Source organism: Numida meleagris, chromosome 2, assembly GCF_002078875.1.
Source record: "Numida meleagris isolate 19003 breed g44 Domestic line chromosome 2, NumMel1.0, whole genome shotgun sequence".
NCBI classification, from domain to species: Eukaryota; Metazoa; Chordata; class Aves; order Galliformes; family Numididae; genus Numida; species Numida meleagris.
The window spans coordinates 105,125,989-105,148,125 of NC_034410.1; the positions used below are offsets into that span (position 1 = coordinate 105,125,989).

The 22,137-nt window shown below is 36.7% G+C and overlaps 1 protein-coding gene across 2 annotated transcripts in view; it reads right to left on the minus strand.

Annotated features, from left to right (window-relative positions):
• Nucleotides 1-22,137, minus strand: part of CCDC178 (coiled-coil domain containing 178) — a 186,553-nt gene that overhangs the window by 2,141 nt on the left and 162,275 nt on the right. For both annotated transcript variants that reach the window (XM_021386458.1, XM_021386457.1), the window contains exon 19: nt 16,595-16,729. In XM_021386458.1, the coding sequence (XP_021242133.1) occupies nt 16,595-16,729 (135 nt within the window). The remainder of the gene's footprint in view (nt 1-16,594; nt 16,730-22,137) is intronic.

Genomic DNA, 22,137 nt, shown 5'->3' on the forward strand with positions numbered 1-22,137 from the left:
ACGTTTCTTGAACACCTCCAGGGATGGTTACTCCACCACCTCCCTGGGCAGCCCATTCCAGCGCCTGACCACTCTTTCAGAAAAGTAGTGTTTCCTAATGTCCAGCCTAAATCTCCCCTGGCGCAACTTGAGGCCATTCCCCCTCATCCTGTCACTAGTTACAAGAGAGAAGAGGCTGACCCCCAGCTCACTACAACCTCCCTTCAGGTAGTTATAGAGAGCGATAAGGTCCCCCCTGAGCCTCCTCTTCTCCAGGCTGAACAATCCCAGCTCCCTCAGCCGCTCCTCATAAGGCCTGTGCTCCAGACCCCTCACCAGCTTCATCGCCCTCCTCTGAACACGCTCCAGGGCCTCAATGTCTTTCTTGCAGTGAGGGGCCCCAAATTGGACACAGTACTCGAGGTGGGGCCTTTTTACGCATAAAAACATTGTGCTGGAAGGGTCTCTTCATTCATTCTTCATTGTATCTTGTTTTTCCTCAGCATAATCTTTTCACTATTTCCTCACATTCATTTTCCAAAGGGCAATTGGCATTCGTCAGGACTTAAAGTCAAAGGGGGAAAATTATAATGTTTATATATACCCATTAAGTCTCTTAAGTGCACACTCAGCAATTGCTCTGAGAGTACAAAGAATCTTCACCTCTATACTCAAAGGCTAGAGAGTTGCACCTCAGCTGGAGGATCGGGAGCTCCTGTTCTTTACCATTCCTTTCACTAATGAGCTGTGCAGGCTGGGAACCAGGGCTGTGCTACTGGCAACTGATGCATCACCACTACCATCAATGCAAATCCTTGGTTTCAGGGTGTTAGAACTTTCAAGGGAAGCAGATTGACAAATTGAAAGTAAATGCAGTGGGTCACTGCTCCTGAGAAAGCCATAAGTGTAATGGTGCTATAGACAAATGGTAACGAGATTTTGGGCAAAATATCTAAATGAAAGAAACTTAAGAGATATGATAGAAAACCAAAAGAGAGTGTTAAGATTATTTCACTAACATGCTGATTTTATTGTCAAATATTTTTCTGAAGCTTAAACTCAGTAGAGAAGCTGGAAGGTACCATTTTTCTTGGTGTTCTGGTTTCAGAACACGCTGTGGAACTCAGTGCAGATCAATGAATTGGGACTTTTTATATAATTAAAACAACAACCACCAGAACAATCTTGTCTGGCATACCAATATAAAATAAAGGTAATATGAACGTATTTGTAAATTGCACTGAGTCTGATTTTTAATAACTAACGTTTACAAATGGGAAAGCTAATCATCAAATGATAGTTTATTAACCACAATGACCTGATTTCAAAGTAAATTTAATAAAACACTGAAGATTAGATTGAATTGTCTTAAAGGAAAATTTTGTGTCCTGGCTCATTGACAAAATTATACTGATACATCTATCTAGGCCTAACTTTTAGCACGCATTTGGATGCCCATTAACTGAAGACTGAGAGCTGTGGGCGTATTCTGTCACTCCTGAAATAGAAAAACAAGCATACATGATATCTCTGATCTCATTTCCATGAATGATTTGCATCAATGCAATTACATTCATGTAAAACAAATTTTCAAATTAGGTTGTAGATTTCATTGGGACAATCTGAATTTCAGCCTAGTTGTTCCAGACGAAATGCTTCATTTTATTCCAGTTTCCAATTCCATTATACACTTGTGAAACACTGGGTCACGGGAAAAATTCCACTCCTTTCCCTAAAAAAAGTTCAATTTGTTAAGAACGAAGCTGCATTTTACAGTGCCTATAAAAGTAAATTAAGTTTATGACAGTCATATGCTTTATTAATGCTGCAATGAAAAAACTTTCATTATTTCATTTTAAAAACTGAAAACATTTATTTTAAATATACAGTGACATAATATACGGTCACTCATCTTCAGTTTGCTCCATTAGGCTGACAGTATCATGTGCTAGCAGCTTGCAAATCGTTAGAAATAAAGACTAAAAATACAAGGCAACTGTAATGCTTGGTTTTCACATAGACGTAAATTAGGTGTAACTGTAATGAAATTAATGGATTTAAAACATAGAAAACGATCAAATTCAGGCCCTGAGCCCTTAATAGCCCTTACTAGCTTTCCATTTGTCAACTGTTCTACCTAACATATTAGAGGAACAGCAAGGAGTTATGACATTGTTTCAGAAATACAGCAAAACTTTAAACTCGGGTAGCTTGATTCTTTTCCTAATGACTCCTTCTTAATAACAGTTCATCTTCTGTTTTCCCTGAAGCATACGTGGGAGCTTAAGGAAGGTTCTGTATTAACCTACAAACAGCTACAAAATCCACAAACAACTTTGCAAATACATTCACAGTCTTTGAAAAGAGATGTTAAAGCATCTTCATAAAACAGAGCACCTAGAAAGACATTTTGTTCTACTCAAGGTCAAGAAGCATGGCAGGAAATGGGAAAATCAGGGTGTGGCTTGCTCAGCTTTTCTCCATCATGCCCCAAAGACAGTTGTGTCCAAGCCAGCTGTCTCCATGATGCAGGAAGGACAGAAAACTGCAAGTGTTGCTTCAGAATGAATCCAAACTCACCCCATAGACTTCCCTCACTCCCAAAGAAAGTTGTTTGGGTACCAAAATCATCCATCACTAATTTGTTCCAACAAAAGATTATTTTAGATTATTTTGAAAAGGAAAAAATCTTTAGTATTCCCTAGTAGCAAAGTGCTACTTCAAGATGCAAGTCTATCCACTCTTCTGTGTACTGTTCCTAGTAAAGCAGAAATCATACTGGAGAAGCTAAAGTGCATGACTTCTCAACCTGCATGGCTACTGAGCACCATCATATCTGTCAGGGTGACGCTGACGCTGTCTGACTGCTATAGATTGAGCTCCAGAATTATATACTTTCTGAGTGTTGATATAGCAATGAAAAATTCTGATGGCTTATATACAGGAAAAACCAGCATCTTTGATGATCAATAGAAGAAAGACGGCAGCTGGCTTTCTATCTGTGAGAGAAAATGAGAGAATGCAAAGGGAAGCTGCAAGCTAATTCACAAGACTGCATCACCACATTTTAGCTCTCTGATCTCAAATGCTAATCCTTCCTATCTAATCAAATCATATTCTTCATCATCTCCTCTAAATTTTCCCTATCTTTTAGACTCTACCTGTTAAGATGAAAGAAGTAGGAATTAAAAAGAATGAGAAATAAATGGAAAAGAAAGGTAATAATGTAACACCAGCAATGGGTAGACTCATCATCTGTATAGGTCAAAGGAGTCAGTACTGAATGTGGAGAATTATTATTATCTTGAATTAAGTAAGATATTAAGATCTAAAAATGATCTGAATATAGGTGGAAGCCTTCGCTGCATAATTATATATATACATTTTAAATGGAATGATAATTAGATTATCAATGAATATGCCACTGAAACTGAGAACGTAACAATGCTCCATACTGTTCTAGATATTTATCAAAAAACAAGAACTGGTGCTACCAGGAATGGTGTTCAAAAGCTTGTCTTTTTTTCCAGTATAAAAAAAGATTGTGTCCTTCACTACAAATCTGCCTTATCTTCTTAGGCCATCAAAATTATAACAAAAGTATCATCATAACATTTACTTTTAAAATAAAAATGTAATTTTAAAGGCAAGGCAACATAGTGAGAGGATGTATATTATCCTGAGGAAAATAGTTGTGTATCCAAGGAAGGCAGTGTATGCTTCATCACTGATTTAAATGGGACTAAATTCAAGTATGTATTCTATGTTGCATGGCTTTCTAGTCCCTAAAGGTTAACTGAAGCATAGCATTAAAATTTTTCTTGTTTGGTGTAGCCTTTCATTTTCTTATTTTAGAAATTATAATAAAACTAAAACTGGTAGCTTTAAAAATCTGTGCCAAATAAAAAGAGGGATTTTCTGGGGTTATTATAGATAATTTAAATGCTCCACTAAAATTCCACGATAGCAGCGTGACAAGCTGGCACGCTAAAGCAACTCAGTGAAAAAGCTGTGACCCATCACAGTTTTAGAGGAGACTTAAACGTAAGAAATAAACTGCTCTTCCCGAGTCTTCTACTCAACTTTTTGCCCCAGAGCCAGGAGAGCCAAAACCAATGCTGAGTCAATTGTTGGTACAGACTGCATACACAGCAGCACAGTGCATGCAGCAGTGCTGCATATCCCAGGAATGAGAAATACAGCTCTAACTGGTTGAAAAGAGAACTGCTTTTCTTCTCATTTTCTTCAAAATTATTCTCGAAAACAGAGTAGTTCCCTAAGACATAATCCTTCACGCTCCACCCCCTGCCACCACAAGAGAAGTTTTGTTTTTTTGTTTTTTAATTCCTTGTACAGACCTTCTCTGTCCCCTGAACCAGGAAACAGTGGTGTCTTCTTCATCTCACAGACTTCTGCTCTGCTACCACAGCACTCAGGCTCAGAGAAAATATCTCACTCCTTTTTGAAAAATACTTATGGGAATGGTTGGAAACAAAGACCTAAACTTGATCCCTCACTTCTCAGCCTGGAGTATCACAGAAGTGCATTACTACAATCTGCGAGCACAGGGACTGTAATGCTATGTGCTTGGAACACTGTTTAAAGCAGCTCTCGCCTCTAGGTTAAGCACATCACCAGTGCAAAGAAAAGAATAAGGGCAATGGATAGTAATCTCATGGCTTGCAAATAAGTGGTATTGTAACATCTTTGTTCACTATCTGCTTATGGCCTTAATGGGTTCCTTCTGTACCAACAGCAGCATCCCTCCAATGTCAGATGACAGTCCTGTGTTGTTGGTCCTGTGACAGACGCTTGCTGATCTGTCCTTGGAAAGAATTTGGTTTCTCGATATGCCTTAGAAACATAGAATCATGGAATCCTTAGAGTTGGAATGAACCTTTAAAAGTCATCTAGCCCAACTCCCCTGCAATGAACAGTGACATCAGCAGTCACATCAGGTTGCTCAGAGCCTGGTCCAACCTGGCCTTGAAAGTCTCCTGGAATGAGATATCCACCACATCTCTGGGCAACCAGTTCCAGTGCCTCACCAGAGCAGGCTGCCCAGTGATGTGCTGGATGCCCCATCTTTCCAGAGAGATACAGTCAAAAAACATGATCTGAGGGATTTTTGTCCACACATGCTTCAGTATGTATATATGCCAGCAAAAACAAACAATACAAAAGAGGCCTAAGTTTAGAAAACAAAACGAGTATTCAGGTAAAAAAGAATAGGTGTCTAGGAAAAAAGCTGGAGTAGCAACAAGCAGATAACACTGTATTTGAAACTGGAATGTTTGTAAAGGATGTCTATGGAGAAGAGAAGGAGTGGTTTTGAAGATGCTGTTTGTGGTAAAATAACGTAAAATATTTAGTATATCAGATGCAACTTTGGGAGATGATAGGGCATGCTGCAAGAAGTTCATTGTAAGGATTTTTCTGTGGGAAATGCTTGATTGAGTCAATCAAAATATGGGATAACTATTACACATTTTATAATTTCCGTACATGACAGTCAGGATTACATTCTGGTAGGTCATTTGATTCTCTGCAGGTGGCTCTGTTGGTTTCTGGAATAGTATACTGTGAATTACATGTTACACAAATGAAAGGCAGTTATAATTCTGGATAACATTGTATTTGATTCTACAAACATCTTTAGGCCTAATGCAAAGATTCCTTTGAATAATTTATCCAGCTAAGTGTCTGTGGTCCCAAACTCCTAATTTAAAAATGTTGATAAATGAAGTATCTCTTTAGCTAATAAATGAAGTATCTCTTTAGTTATCCTTTGTCAGCAACATTCATTTTAATGGAAAGTGAGTTTACAGGGTTACATGATTGAACTACTGAGCCAAGTCAGTGTTGGCAAATGATGGGCTAAATTATTGATGTTACACACTAATGAATTCTGATGAGAAATAAAATACAGACATTACATTTCAAGTGGTTCATAATTATTTTTGTACTTTAAAAGCAATTTTATTCTTTTTCCAAATCATACTGTTTCTGTAAAACAAAAACATAGTTAGTGATTATAACTAAAATTATTGAGTTTGAGGCAAAAATGCTCCTGTAAGTTTTCTTATACAAGTATAACGCTATTCACACTAGGACTCTGATTTCTTCTTATACTTCTGGGAGAGGATAATTAAATTAAATGTCTAAATTTTTAAACCGCTGTCTTTAAATAAAATAATCTACTTTGCAACGATGGTTAAGAGTTCAGCAGACGAGTTTATAATCTATGATATATCAGCATGTTTACTAGAGATGTTCTCAACTACCATAATTAATTCAGGTAACGACAAAAACAGAAGAGCTGCCAAAAAGGAGCTTTCAACATGTAAACAGTTCATCATTAAACCTGTGTTTTGATATATGTTTAAAATGAGTAGAAGGAGGTTACTCAACATCAGATAGCCCAAAGTGATGTTGCAAGGTTGAATCATTAATTTAAAATGTCATTTCTCTGTCATTTCTTTACTCACTGTACTGGATAAAGAAATTTATTTTCTTGAGTATTACTTATAAAACCAGAGCTAAGCATTTGCTCATTTGGCAACATTATAACTTCATAAATTCTATCCTTAATCTTGTCTTCCTGAAAATAGACTTTATTTGACTTTTCTTAATTATACACTAAAGGCTTCTGTCAATTGCTGGAAAAGAAAATCTACAAAGTCTCACTTCCTTTTCTTTTTGACACATAACAACTGAATAATCATCTTACTCGTTGGCTCATTGCTGCATTCTCCTGTTGTTCAAAATTACCATTGCTTTTCAGTAGATAAGTACATACAGAGTCATACTGGTTTTGCTTACAAAAGGAATCTTGTGATCCAAATGACCTCTGAGAGGTTTGTTTGGGCCAAAATCTCAAAAGAGGGGTTCATGTGCTACAGAATCATCATAATACTCCTCAATATTAATTATAACTTCACATTAAACTTGAATCCAGCATCCAAATATGTATGGTTATATTAGCAAAAGTGCCTCAGAAACACAGCATTTTGTTTAAATGGCACAATTTAAACATTTCTTTCTTCTCTTCCTGTATAGGTATCTATCATTGTAGCTGGTGGAAACGTATACTACATTCATAGAATTACGGAATCATTGAAGTTGGAAAAGACCACCAAGATTATTTAGTCCAACTGCCAACCCATCCCCACCATGTTCACTAACCCATGTACCTAATACCACATCTCTACGTTTCTTGAACACCTCCAGTGATGATGACTCTACCACCTCCCTGGGCAGGCAATTTTTCCCAGTATACAACCTGAACCTCCACCGGCAGCGGGGGCATAATGTAAGGCCATTCCTTCTCATCCTATTGCTATTACTTGGGAGAAGAGGCTGACCCCTACCCCACTACAATCTCCTCTCATGGAGTTATAGAGAGCAAAAAGGTCTCCCCTGAGTCTCCTCCTCTCCAGACTGAACAATCCCAGCTCCCTCAGCTGCTCCCCATAAGACTTGTGCTCCAGAACTTTACAGCTTCGTTGCCCTTCTCTGGACACACTCCAGAGCCTCATTGTCTTACTTATAGTGAGGGGCCCAAAACTGAATACAATGAGGTGTGGCCTCACCAGAGCTGAGTACAGGGTAATGATTACCCCTCTAGTGCTGCTAACTAACTGCACTACTTCTGATATAAGCCAGGATGCCTTTGATCTTCTTGGCCACCTGGGAACACTGCTGACTCATATTCAGCTGGCTGTTGACTAACACCCCAAGATCCTTTTCCTGTGCACATGTTCTCAGCCACTCCGCCCCAAGCCTGTAGTGATACATGGGATTGTTGTGACTGAAGTGCAGGACCTGGCACTTGGTCTCATTAATGCTCATACAATTGGCCTCAGCCCACTGATCCAACCTATATTCAAAGAATGTTTTCTCTTATTAAGGCAGTGCTGCAAAAGAAGATTATGTCTTTCCTGCTGTTCAGCACTATTGCTCCAAATCAAGAAATAACATGAATTAGGGGGAAAAAAGAGGGAAAAAAAAGACATTATTGATGAGAAAAGGTTAGCTTTCTCTGAAAAAAAAAACAAAAAACTTTTCACAAAACTATAATAAAATGTTTTAAGGAGATTTTGGTTATGTATTATGTGTTTCCTCATATTGTCTTAGATACTAACAGCACACCTACTCAAACCAGGACAGCAAAACTTGGCAAAGAAAATCAAAGATTCCTATACATTTTACTAGGAAGGAAGAAAAAACTTAATTGTTGCTGTTTTCCCAGATACTGCTGTTTGAACCACATCAGCTAATCTTTGTGTAATAAGAAAGACTCCCCTGAACATGGAATAGTATTTCATAGCATGGAATGCTCAAGGAGAGTTGCTGAACACTTCTTTTTATAGGATCAATTTTACTTCTTTTTATAAGATCCATTAAAATGTATTTATTTAGAAATCTAAACATTTTGAATGTGTAAATATTGTAATTTATTTATTCCAGAGTAGGACTCAGTAGTCCTTTTGAGTCTTTTCCAACTTAGGATATTCTGTGATTCTTTTTATTTATTTATTACAGTTTATCCAAAATTTGAGTTCTGGGCTCAAATGCTTGATGTTAAGAGAAAAGCAAGTGCAAAACCAAGATACTCCATTGAGAAATGGTAGAGTAACCATTATTTCTTTAAACTTAATTCAGCATATTTTGTTTAAGTATTTCAATACAGATTTTAGTTATTTAATTCAATATGTAAAATTTATATTACTTCAAGAACAAGAAATCCAGTAGTCTTTAGACTCTAGGAAAGGCATCAAGCATGACAACTTCAGTGTTATTTGAACAATTCACAATACATGATCCAGTGCTTTTATTGTGCCAGGTTTCAAACTAAATTTCTGAATAACTCTGCCAGGGGATGCAGAGAAAAATCTGAGATTTAAAGATCACTGTAGCAGTGACATGACTCAGTGGACCACTTTTTGAGAAGTTGGAAGTCACATAGTTGCTGTCTTCTTGCAGTTTGACTTGCCCTGCTTGTAATAAAAGCAGTAGAGATATTAGATTTGCCAGTTCCTCAGATGGGACTGGAATTTTGTGTGTTTGGCCCACAAATGTAACTTATCAGTGCTGCATGTGGAACGAATACGAATTCATAGACTACACTTCTGAATTCTATTTTTTTAAATGGAAGAATAATTTTTGCTCAATGAGAAATTGTCTAGTCAACTCACCACCACTCAAAAGGTAGATATTAAAAGTTAGTTACCAGTAGGACACTTTTAATCCTGTAACCTTGTGTTTCAATAGTAAAAAAAAAAAAAAATGGTTATATATACATTTCCATTTGTCAGCATGTTTTAAATTATTATGGCATTTCTGTGTTTGGAAGTTAGAAAGTGTAAGAATATGGACAGTTATTATCTGGTAATATATGAGGATAGATTTCAGGAACTGGTGAATACTGAAGAAATGTAATACATTTCATTAAAATAAATGTAAAAATAAATCTAGATTAGATGTCATCATTGTCCCACTTTCTGTTAGGTCACTATTTTTAGTACTCAAAATACTGAAATGTATTTCTGCATGAAAATAAAATCAAATTAAAAACGTACACCTGCAAGCAAACTCAATAATTCATCACCACAATATTTTGAATTGCGCTCAGATTAATATTAAAAATATGAGACCAATTTGTTAGTTGGCAGAGATCATCTTCTAGTCTCCATTACTGACAGGAAATCAGCAGAACTATCCTTCAGGTGATGATTTTGGTTTGGTAAACAGAAATGTCCTGTTTGTCTTTTTCTTCCTGCCATATACTACAGCTTTTAGGTGCCAGTCTCATTCCTAAGTGATTTCACACATATCCCATTTATTTCATCTACTGAAACTTTCAGTGAAGCCATAGAAGAGGCAGCCAGTTGGGGTCTTCCTAGGTGTATCTTGCATGCCAGGAAATGTTTGAGGTTACATCAGTCTTCAGGCACAATGCTTTTAAAAACAGAGAATTTATGTGGAGCAAAAAAGCCCTGGTGCTCTAATGTGTAAGTGGCACAAAAACCTAAATGCAACAGTTGTGTGAAAGGATACAAATAGTTCAAAAGTGAAAAGGAAGTGATCTCAGAGTAAAGACACCAGAATTCGGCTATGTCATAAGCAAAATTACAGATTGTAAAAGCAACACAAGGAGATCCAGCAGAGTCTAACTGTATTTTGGAATTGGGTTTACTTTGAGATTACCTTCCACTGTCTAACTAGAAGAGTCCCTCTCATCATACAACAACAGAATAGATGTTTATAAACACTTCTGCATCTATTCCATGGCAGTTGTTTTTGCCACCACACCTACACAATAAGTAAATTCAAAAATTTTGATAGCTGCTTCCAAAATCTAATCAGAGTCACCAACTGAATCTACAAAAATCTACAGAAAAAAATTACTTCAAAGATTCAAATAAAATTTGAGATCATATTTTTAAGAATGCCAAGTGTTGCAATTCAAAATTCATTTGAGAGGAAAGATACTGGAAGCTGATTTCCATGTTTTTTGAGAAAACTATTGGACAGGTAAAATTTTTTTCCACTCAAGCATCAATCCCATGAGTAGAAGTGAAAATAGGTATCTTGCTGGTCTCAATCCTCCTTTAACTGTGCAAAAGAAATATTTTATAAATGAATAATAAAATAAGCACAATTTAACTTCAAAATTGTAAGTGTTTACTCCAAATAAGTGTGACTAAATACAAAAGGTTAGAACTAATTAAAAGGTATATAGCTATGCCCGCTTAAGAAAAGTTATCTGTCATCTAACCCCATATGTCTCCAAGATAAGGCAGAAACAGCAAGACTGCTAAAGTGAAATCAGCAGGAAAAAAAGATACAACTGAGTGTAATCAGCGTAAATGGTGATAACTCAACCAATAACAGAGAAAAATAAAAGAGAAGACATAGATTTTGAAGAGCATCAGCCCTAGGGGACACCATAACACACCTGTGTTAATAAGTTAGAGAACAAAATATGTACTTAAATTGACTGCCATCTGACAGATAAGAAGCAAGTTAAGAATGATTGGTTTTCAGGAAGAAAAAGGACAAACCCTGCCTGAAATACACAGCATCGTAGTTGGTCCTGGCCCTAGTGGAATTGCACTGAATCTTTACTGCAAGGAGATAGAACACGGAGCCATGAAAACCACAGGAATTTTACTGATTTAGGAAATTATTTCCTCAGGTAAAACATACTATCCAGAGGGCTAGACATGGTAGATTCAGCAAAGTCCCAAAGCCTTAGAAAAAAAATGGTCCCTTCTATGGAAATTTCTGCAAAAATTGTCCAAATAAAGGCAATCCAAAATAGACAAAAAATTCTTTTCTAAACTAGTGTTGTTCAATAGAGTGGAACTATTTTGAACCATAACAGCTTATAAGTTAGCCAAAAGGTTTTTAAAGATTTCAGGTTAATCAAGAAACTTGAGTAAAAGCATGGCAAACATTTAAATAATGAATGCATTCTGGAATCAAAATGACAGTCTGTGGACTGACCATTTTTGTTGTGGATTATGTAGCAATTTCCACTTAATGAAAATGGATAAAGCCACTTCCATCCAAAAAATTTTATGCTTTGCACTGGTGTGAATGGCTGAGTAAGCTGTAGATCAATGAAAAATTAAACTAATAATCTTGTATTGGTCGAAAAGGTACCTTTGCGGTGCTACCTGGTGCTACCAGGAAAAAATATTTAAATGTTTTAAATCAACAATTTTTTCTGTTAGTGCTTTGGCCCCCAAAATAATTTTGACAGAACTATAGTCAAGATAAATCATCTAAAGCGATGAAGTAAATTGAAGACTGTCAGAATTAAAGTACAGTCACAATCCTAAATAAAGCTACATCTGCCATCATACATCATTTTTGCAATTAGATAGCTAATTGAACTTACTCAAGAGCCAAGTTATTGAAACTCTAAAACGTTATTGGGAAAACAAAGTCACTGACTGAACAAATACCTTGCCTGTACACTTCTGGGAGAAAAGGTTTTTTTTTTTTTTTTTTTTTTTTCTCTGTTTTATTAAACTAAAGAAATTATTTTTATTATTTAGGATTAGGAATTAGGAATATAGGTTAGGAATATATTAAAATAAATAAAATATAAAAAATAATAAATATATATAATATATATATATATTTAGGAATATGATTAGGAATATATTTAGAAATTGCAGAATTATTTTTGAAGACTGATGTCCTCCAGCAAACTATAGAATACGCAAACCACTGACTGTGATGGTGAAATTTTTCCCACATTTCTCTGTCACATTTCTTCAAACACCAACCACAAAAAATCTCCGCACAGCTTTTACTTAAAGACAAACTGTCACTGCTTTCAGCAATAGTCTTTGCTCCTGTCATCTTACACATAATGTCCTCCAGCTATTAAGAAAATCGAGTTTGCATGAAGAATCTGTATAACCTGCAATAGAGTTTATACAACGTTCTTTGACTGCCATGATAAAAAAAAGTCTCTTTTCAGAGACATTAGGCAGGTATGTAAACTACCCAGAATGAAAATGCAATCAGAGAGTAGAAAAGGAATTTTGAAATCTTGAAATGGGTTGGAAAAAAGTAGAGCATAAAATGAAATAGTCTTGTCTAAGAAACAGTCCTGCATTTTGCTCTACAAAAAATAAAACAGATGATGAGCCAAAACTGAAAGTATAGGTCATTCCAGCCATTGATCTCTGGCCTAGAAATTGAACTGCCATGTTATTTATTCCTTGCTATTCCTTTGGAATAATCTTTTATTCCTTTTTTGAATAGCGCAATTTAAATGCTAGGTTGTTTTTTGTTTTGTTTTGTTTTTTTCATCAGAAATATATTCACTAAGCACATGGACACTAAGTAAATGGTTGACCATTCCTATATCCAAGGTAAATACTAAATGTTGAAAAAGAAAAATTGCCACAAGAATCATGTTAAAAATCTGGGAATACATATCTGTATGATTGAATTTAAATAAAAGAAGCTTGTTAAAAAAATAAATAGCATTTTGTTTTGAAAAAGAATCCATTAATGCCACCATGTACAATCTAAACTACTGACACTTAGCAAAAAAAAAAAAAAAAAAAAAAGGCTGAAGCTAACATTTACTAGAAATTGACTCCCATTACTCTGCCTTCACGGTGCACACTGTTGATGCTTTGTGTAGCAAGTCTTTCCTCCAGTTACACAATCACAGTGAGAGCTCAGTAAGCATATACTCAGCTATTCTATTTTCCACTACATACTGAAGAATGTTTTCTGGTTTTCTTTCTCAGAACAGGAATCTGAAAGGAGGTGCCTCCAGAATCTGGTGCATTATGATTATGGTTTCTGATCAAAGGAATGCTGCCAGTGGGACCAGGCAGACCAGCAGCATGTACAGCCCATGCTAAAGCTGGACAGAAAGCCAAGGTCAGGAGAGACTCTTCACCTTTTCCACTCTATGTGTAATAGTGGTAAAGCAGAAAACACGGCTCCAGGGGACGCTCCCAGTCTGTCTAATACAGCTATTGAAATAAGGTTTGCTAAGCAGAACTCCTTTGTTGAAGTAACTATCATTTTCTGGACTGCAACACAATTTATCCCTCCAAATCTCAAGTGTGCTTCACTAGCAGAGTCAATGACAGATGGCAAACCTCTAGTACTGATACATAGTTTGGTGCTGATAAAAATTAGGACTGGTATTACACATAACCCTTTCTGAAATAAATTTGAGACACCAGACAGCAAAGGAGCTGGCCATTGTTGTAAAGTTCTACTACTAATTTAAAAATTTTAGGAAGATTTAATTGCAAGCATCTGCACAGTTCAGGTTGCCATTAACTAAAGCACTTTGTGATTAAATGGGATTCCTCTTCAGGTTTTGCTTTTTTTTTTTGCTTTGTTAAGACTGATGACTAACTCCACTGATACCTGTTACTACAAACATCCTTCTCACTAACAGGCACTGTCACTGTCTCATCCAGGCCTTGGTTCTTCCTTACAGAGCGCAAAGTCTTAGAGGTACTCTGAAAATGGAAAGTTGGGATGGCAGGCCTAGACTTTTAAAAGTGGGCTTAAAAGTGTAAAATAGTAATGATGAAAAATTGGTGTCTTCCAGTCTGAGGCAAGTCTCAACTTTCAAATTACAATTTTCCCAGAACTCTGCTGCTCTGGGTAACTGGAGAGTGTTGCTAGTTAAAAAGTAAAAGGTAAAAAAAAACCCTACATTATCTACTTTTAAGTCTCTCTTTGGATCTCACCCCGGTCATGGCTTCTGTTAAATATCAGAAAACACTTAGGCAGCCAATGTACTGTATCTACTGCCTCTTCTAATTCACTCTTCCTTTGTGATTCACCCTCTCCTGTTTGCTCTAGTCAGTGTAGCTGCTGGAACACAAGCACCAGGAGCCGAAATCACCTGCATGCCACATGCTGCTCAGCACAGCAGGCCCTCAGCCTCACGCTAACGTGAGACGGACACAAGAAACAGCAGCAAGCAAAGTGCATGTCTTGCTGAGAGGAAAGGGAGAGGAATGGCTGTCACACTTCTGGAAGTGCCTGCCACTGTGCCAAGTGTCATCAGGGTAAGAACTTAATTAGCAGAAAGGTAGACTGATCTGAGAATAACACAAATACAACAAAGACACTGGTCCACATGTAAATAACTCTACTGAAACATAAAAATATTATGCTGCTGAGGGAAAATACAGTTCTGTATACATTCATAATTGCTCATAGTTGAACTAGTTTCCATTTTAATCATTATTTTAATAGTAAGTGATTTTCAGGTAAACTGCACGAAAACATAAGAATATTAGAATAACAGAACTCTTGTCAGAGAAAGATGCCATGGTTAATGAAAGCAGGCAGAGAGCAGAATGCTTTCCAGACCCTCAGCAAAATGTTATCTCTGGTAGGGCTGAGCTGTTTGCCTCTGAACAGCCCCAAACATCGCAGGGGCTCATATCTAAAAGCTTAGCAGAGGCCCACCTCTATCGTTGGTTGGGTTAGTCAGGAAGACAAGATTAACAGACACAGCTTCCCAGCGTGAAAGACATACATGGAAAAAATTATGCCAAGGTGAAGGATTTCTGCAAAACTCATTAATTAAAATATGGAGTAGTTATTGACATAATGTTCAATGATATGTGAGGTTTATAGTACATCTATTAAAATACTGTGTAACATTAGACTAATGTAAAGATTCGTGTGTGAGGAAACCAGCTGCCACCTGTGGGTTCCACGTCTCTGTTATTGTTATTCATGAGCTTTAGTCTGCACATCGATCACACTTTTTCTTCACTCACTATTGGAGTAGCTGAACACGGGAGGGAACAGAATTTATCACAGCTATCCCACAGCAAACATCAAAAAGGAGCTTTTCCAGTTTTTCAAATTGCTAAATGAGAAATCCGAATGAAAAAAAAAAAAAAAAGTAATTCTCCACTTACCTGTCTCCACTGGCTTGCAAATGCAAATGCATACAATTATGAAAGTATTTCAAGTACAAAATGTGATTGTATTTTTATTGTAATCTTTTTAAAACTGAATTTCTAATTTTAACATGACTGTGATTTTTGACATCTTTTAAAACAGTACCACATGTATGGAAGTTTGGAATTTTATGATAAAATCCTCTCCATCCCTTAGTGGTATTTTAGAAATTGTCCATGATGCTGATGCAGTTTAATGGAGTTCTGCAACTTATTCAAGTTCAATTTTACTTTGCTGCATGAGATACTAAGTGGGAAATGCAATTATATAATATTAAAAGGTAATAATATTGTTTGCACAATCATACAGCAAAGCCTGTAAAAATGGCAAAGCGAGGTTTGTAAGAACATGGCAACATCAGCAACACAACTTCTTTTGCAAGAAGTAAGTCTGAAAATTTTTTTCAGTTTAGTCTTTTAAAAACCCTTCAGAAATGCCATCTGGTTATGGCCATTAACTATGGGAAGAGATTGAAAGGAGTGGTTTTACAGAAATGTGAATAAGAAACCATTGCACAAGACAGAAAGAACAAGAACATTCAAACCATATCTTAGAGAGTAGTTCTTTTCCCTACTAAATACATACACAGGGGGAACAATTCATAAAATGAAAAATAATACAGGGCTGGAAACCATTTTTAAATCTTATAATTCCCTCAATGTTATCATTTTATTTATTTATTTATTTTTTTACAGATAAGGGAAGGGATAGTACTTCTGAAAAATAGTCCCACACTAAAGAAATTAAATATGAATACAGTGAAAATGACAATATTGTTTACCATGGGAATACTATTTTCACAGAACAGGTCGGAATAACATTTCTAAAACAACCGAGAAGCAATTCTGATGCTGCTCTGTGTTTCAAATGTTTATATCCAATGTATTTATAATAATCTTTTCTAAGGTTGGTGAGAAATAAATCTCATTTTCCTATTTTTTTTTCCCCAAACTATGCATGGTATATGTGCTAACTTACTGAATTCATCCTTCATGCAATTCCAGTTTATTAAAGAGGTTAAAAATTTATAAAACTCTGATGGGATATGGTTTTAATGCTTCATCACACTACCCATCATTTGCTTTTCAATCTAGATCAGAATGATCTTTCCTACTTCCCTGCAATCACCTACCTGCACAGCTAATATTTTCTGAGCGTTCTCCTGAGAGGCCGCCTGGATCCTCGCCAGCCCAGCCTGGCCGTGGAGCCCGCGCAGCCTCAGGTACGCTGCCAGCGCCCGGCGCATCCTGCTCTGCAGCACCCACAGCTGGAACCGGGTGGTGGGGGCGGAGGGGGGAGAGAGAAAAGGGAAAAAAAGCCCAAGTCAGAGTAGGAGAGGAAATTAATGGCAGTGTTCAAGAAGAATGATGGAGGGAAATATAGAAAGCAGTCAATAGCCCATTCTGCACTGTACGGACCTGACAGGAATTTCACAGTCTCTTGACTTTTCAGCCCACTCATGTGCATTCATCAGAAACCAGTCACATCTGGCTGCCAGGATGGGGGGTTAATTTTCTCTAAATGCCTCAGCAGTTTTGTTCTAGCTGAAGCAAACTCTGTGACTGCAAAGCTGATGAGTAAAATATTTCTACTTCACCCAGTTTAACTCAAAACCGATAGCCTCGGGACATATTGAACCTTTCTTAAAAAAAAAAAAATAATCTTTTGAAGCTTTCTGAATGGCACATCAGGTCAGGCCAAAGTTTAAAATGCACGTTTAAGACTTTGATGGACACAAGGGCTTTTTTTTTTTTCTTCTCTGTGTAAAGCTTATCACAGCTTGGCAATGTGTGCTTTAGTGCATGACAAAACTAAAGAGAATTAACTTAGCCATCAACTACTCAGGGAGAACAATAACAGGAAAGAAATTTCCAGATAGAACTTCCTATTAATCTACCTAGCTATAACCATGTGATATGAAAGCATCTAACAGCACTAAATTACACCGAGTGCCGCAGCTGAGAGTGACGCTGCTTAAAAAAAGCATTTTCTAAAGGTTCGTAACAAAGATAATACCTATGGTAGGAATTGCAATCATTGCGAAGAATTCTAATTGCTAATATTCAAAGTAGTAATGCTTACCTGATAGGTTATTGTTTTTTTAAACATTAATTATTATTACAATGTGCAGGTCAGACTTGTATCAGTTTTTCCCTAAACTGCAACTCATAAACATGGTGTTGCAGGTCTCAGTCCAGAAGAAAAATATTTAATAAGATCTGAAAATCTACCAACACCAAATGTCTTTGAAAGACCGTGTGTTTTGTTAAATTTGGCAAAAATTGCTCCATACTCAGATCAGCTGGAATTTAGAAAATTGAAGTTTAAACAAGCTATCTTATTGCTTAGTGGAAATACATGGTTTTGTGTTTCATCAAGTCAATTATTTCAATAAATTGCATAGCTGTTGTTAGCATGAGACCTCCAAGCTGGATTAACACAACGAACTGTACTATTCCTTTAGAAATATTACATTTCATTAAGGTCAATGCCACAGGTCAATAATTGGATCAGTTATAAAGAAGCTTTTACATGATAAGATATGACTAGTCTTTAGGATCAAGCGCACTGTACCAGGTGAAAAATACACTTTTTCAAAAGAAGGCAGATTATAGTAATATCAAGTGAGCTATTACAGCCTAGAGAGTAATTAGCGCACATTTTCAAAATTAATGGCCTGATTTTCAGTGATACTGAGTTACCACAAGTCCCGTTAGATTCTATAGAAGTAGTGAGTACTCTGCATCTCTGTAAATGAGGCTGTAAAATATTTAAACAGATCTTTATATGTAGGTTTTTTTGAGTGATGCCAGTGTACATTAGAAATAGCATGATGGAAGGTAGATGAACTCAATAAAAAAGTATGAAAATATCGATCTGAATCACAGCCAAAACCTGAAACCAAATATGAATGTTTTCCAGTTTGAAGATGATTTTCAAAGAGCCACTGTTCATTTCTTTCTATACTGAGAAATTCTTTTTTTCCTGAAATAAATCTCCAGCTGTCTTTGGGTCTGTTGTTAATTCAGCTATTTTCAGTTCTCATGTTGTTTGATATGATTCCGGAGTCAGAAAAAGAATGTGGGTGATAGAGGAGCAAAATAACTTGTGACATTTTAATAATACAATCTGCTTCAGTCCAATAGAGAAACAACTTAAGTAGAAGACTGTCTTTGGATTATCAAATTTCCAATTTTTTGTAAAAATGTGAAATAGTTGCAAGATACATTGTCATTATGAGGAAAACAGAAATTGGGGGAGCATGTGAAAAGATGTGTCACTGAATGGTAAAAGGGATCAGTGGCTATGCAGTTCAATTTCTCTCCAGGGTTTTGTCCTGAGAGAATAAAAGACATGTTCAAAAGTTTTGAGGTTTGACTATTTGAAAGTTGCTATCATAATTATTGAGGAACTGACAGTTTATAATGGCTAGTGTTCAATAAGACCTTCACTAATGTTTCTCATTTCATAGAACTGACTAACTACTTGCAAATTACAAGTCTGATAGCTGTTCTTACTATTTTAAATGTCTTGCACCTAACGTATTTCATATTTTGAATAATTTTTATTGTGCCTACCATAGTGGGGACTAAACTCAATATTTATTAACTTCACAATATTAATTGTAACATAAATAACATTACGGCACACAATCAGAAATATGTGGCTATTTTAGAAAGTAACAGCTTGATCAAATAATGTTACGTGAAATCTTCAAATAAAGTGGTAGACTCACTAACTCAGGAGGGGCAACATAAGCTTCTAAGTCAACTTCAGACCCGTAGCTATTGGAACAATCTAAACCAGAAAAATCCTGAGTGGCTCAGCTCAAGAGCACTTCTACTCCAAAAGCAGCCTGGAAGTTTCCTAGGTTTGGCCATTGTCTCTCTGTATCTACAGGCAGTGATACTCTTCCCTTAGATCCTCTTTTCGGTCATATAATATAGTTGTTAGCTTTTCCTTATCTTTTAAATTGTTATCATATATAGAGACTTATAAAGTCATAGCATACATGAGTTGCATATATGGCATTACTGCTAATTCTTCATTTTTCATTGTTTTGTTTCACTGTTTGAGAAACATGCTGCTACTTTCTCCAGCTTTCTCTTCTAGCTGAGATGGAGACAATTTTTGCAACAAGTGACTTCTTCTGGTCCTCATCCTACCAACGAAGAGGTGCTGAGCCAACAGCTTTGCTGGAGATGTACCTTTGTGAGCTGCTGGGGAGAATGGGTAGTGTTGTCAAGGACTTGCCCTTGCCATTCTGCTGCTTTGAAGCATTACTGCTGTTCTCCTTGACTTGTGGTTCCCCTCCCTGTTTTTTAGAGGGAAACATATGGCTCTGTATTTCTTTAATCCCTTGTTTACATATGGTACTAATATCATCAATAACATTAGCATAAATTTGGGAAAAGGAGATGTGAACTAGCTGCCATTGCTATCTTACTAGAGAGAAAGTTTAGATTATGATTTGGAGTATACCAAACATGATACCTTATTTCTTCCTTTATCTTTTTTTTTGCTATGTTACATCAAGATATTTCACTAAATCATGTCTGATTTTCTATAATACGAGATGGAAATTAAGCAACTATTTTAATTGTTCATAAGACATACGTGACGTTTAGAATAAATACTTATAAAGTGTCTGATCTAGTAAAACTGCAAGGTTCTGAATTACATAAAACACAGTAGATATTAGAGTAGATCTAATTTATGAGATATTATAGGCAAGACCAGGATGCTACTTGTCTCAAAGGAAGATTCTCTTTTAATTCTATCAAACTTTGAACATTTGATCAAAAACATACTTGGTGGGTGTTTGTTTGCCTCTGGCTGAATTCGTTTGGATAGCCCAAGCAGTTTGTTTTCCTGTGAGTTGTACTAGGCAAAATGTTATTCTACTTCTGTTAAAAATTGTACTGATGTTACCTTTACTAGACATAATAAGCAAAAGGGACTCCAGTCTCAAAGGGGGCGATATTTTTGTATATGACACAATGACTTCATAAAAATAATCTGAAAAAATTATAGCCTTTGGAAAACTAATGACTGCAGACAGTCACAAGCAGATTTTTCCACTTTTATCAACTAAAACTTTTGAAGTCATTGTTCCTTGTAGGCATTCGTGAGCCTCTCACTGTTCACAGCCTTGATCAGACTGTCTGTGTATGAACCTTGCCAAGTGTCATGGTTTTGTGATTTTCGGTTATTGGTATTCCACATCATAACATCATGTAGTGGATATACCTGGTTCTCAGAAGAGAAGGACTACTACAGTCCCCATGGTACTTTGCTCCTCTGTTACCATTTTCCAGCCGGAGGGAAAAGATAAAAGCTCACAGTATAAAAACTTGCAGATCACGAGACCTCGTCCCTTTTTCCGCCCGTCTCTCGTCTTGGCAGCACCTCGCTCTCCAGCTGTCTTATCGTCTGTAGTAGAGTAAGGCCTACCTTGATTTTGGGACATTCTCTCTCTCTGTATTGGATTTATCAGCTTAAATTGTAATTATATTGTATTATAGTGTGTTGTTTTGCATTCCGATATTTTATTTAGTAAATTAGTTTGTTTCTCCTCAGATTGTTGCCGCTGTTCTTTGCTCTCAGGGCCATCTCCTTACCCTTTTTCCCTTTTCCCTTTTCCCGGGGTGTGGACCCGTGGATCCCCTGTCCCCTTCGTCACGGAACCGGGCCGAACGCCCGTAAACTGTTGACACCAAGCAAATGAGAACGCTTACCTCTATATAACTCTACCATGTACATAAACCAACTCCAGAAGGCAATTTGTCATACATCAGATCAAGAATACAGCAACAAAACTTAGTTTCCCTAAAATGGCTGTTACTGGGACATTTTAAAGATTTAGCAGAAAATGAAGTTGCAGCCACAACAGGTAGTTAGAGCTGCTTACCAAGGGACTGAAACAATTTGTGGACATTAAAACGAAGAAGAAATGTACTAAGCAGCAGGAAAAATGGAAAAATATACATAACGGAGGCAGATGAGAGAAACAGATGGGCAGAGGAGTCTCACTAGACTCAGCCCACAACCAATACCATATTTTAATGAAATATTATGAACCTAGACCATTTAACAATAACAATAAACAATTGAGTTGTCAGCCATACACACAGCAATCCAGAAGCTAAAAAATGTCAAGGCAAACAACAACGATCATACCACAAAGAAATAGAACACATCACAAAGAAATGGAGCACTAGATCCCACCATTTAAATAAACACCATTCAGAGAAAAAAGATCCCTCCCCTCCTTCCAGCAAGAGAAATGTTCTGCAGTGTAATACTCCACAGGAGATAAAATGAAACTGCACACAAATCTCAGTCTGGATTAAGCTGATGTGAACGTGAATGAACTAGAGATATTCATAGAATCATAGAACTGCTCAGGTTGGAAAGGACCTTCAAGATCATCAAGTCCAACAGCAACCTAACCATACTACCCTAACTCTAACAACCCACCACTAAATCATGTCCCTGAGCACCACATCCAAATGGTTTTTGAACACATTCAGGGATGGTGACTCAACCACCTCCCTGGGGAGCCTGTTCCAGTGCTTAACAACCCTTTCTGGAAAGAAGTTTTTCCTGATATCCAAACGAAACTTAACAACCCTTTCTGGAAAGAAGTTTTTCCTGATATCCAACCTAAACCTC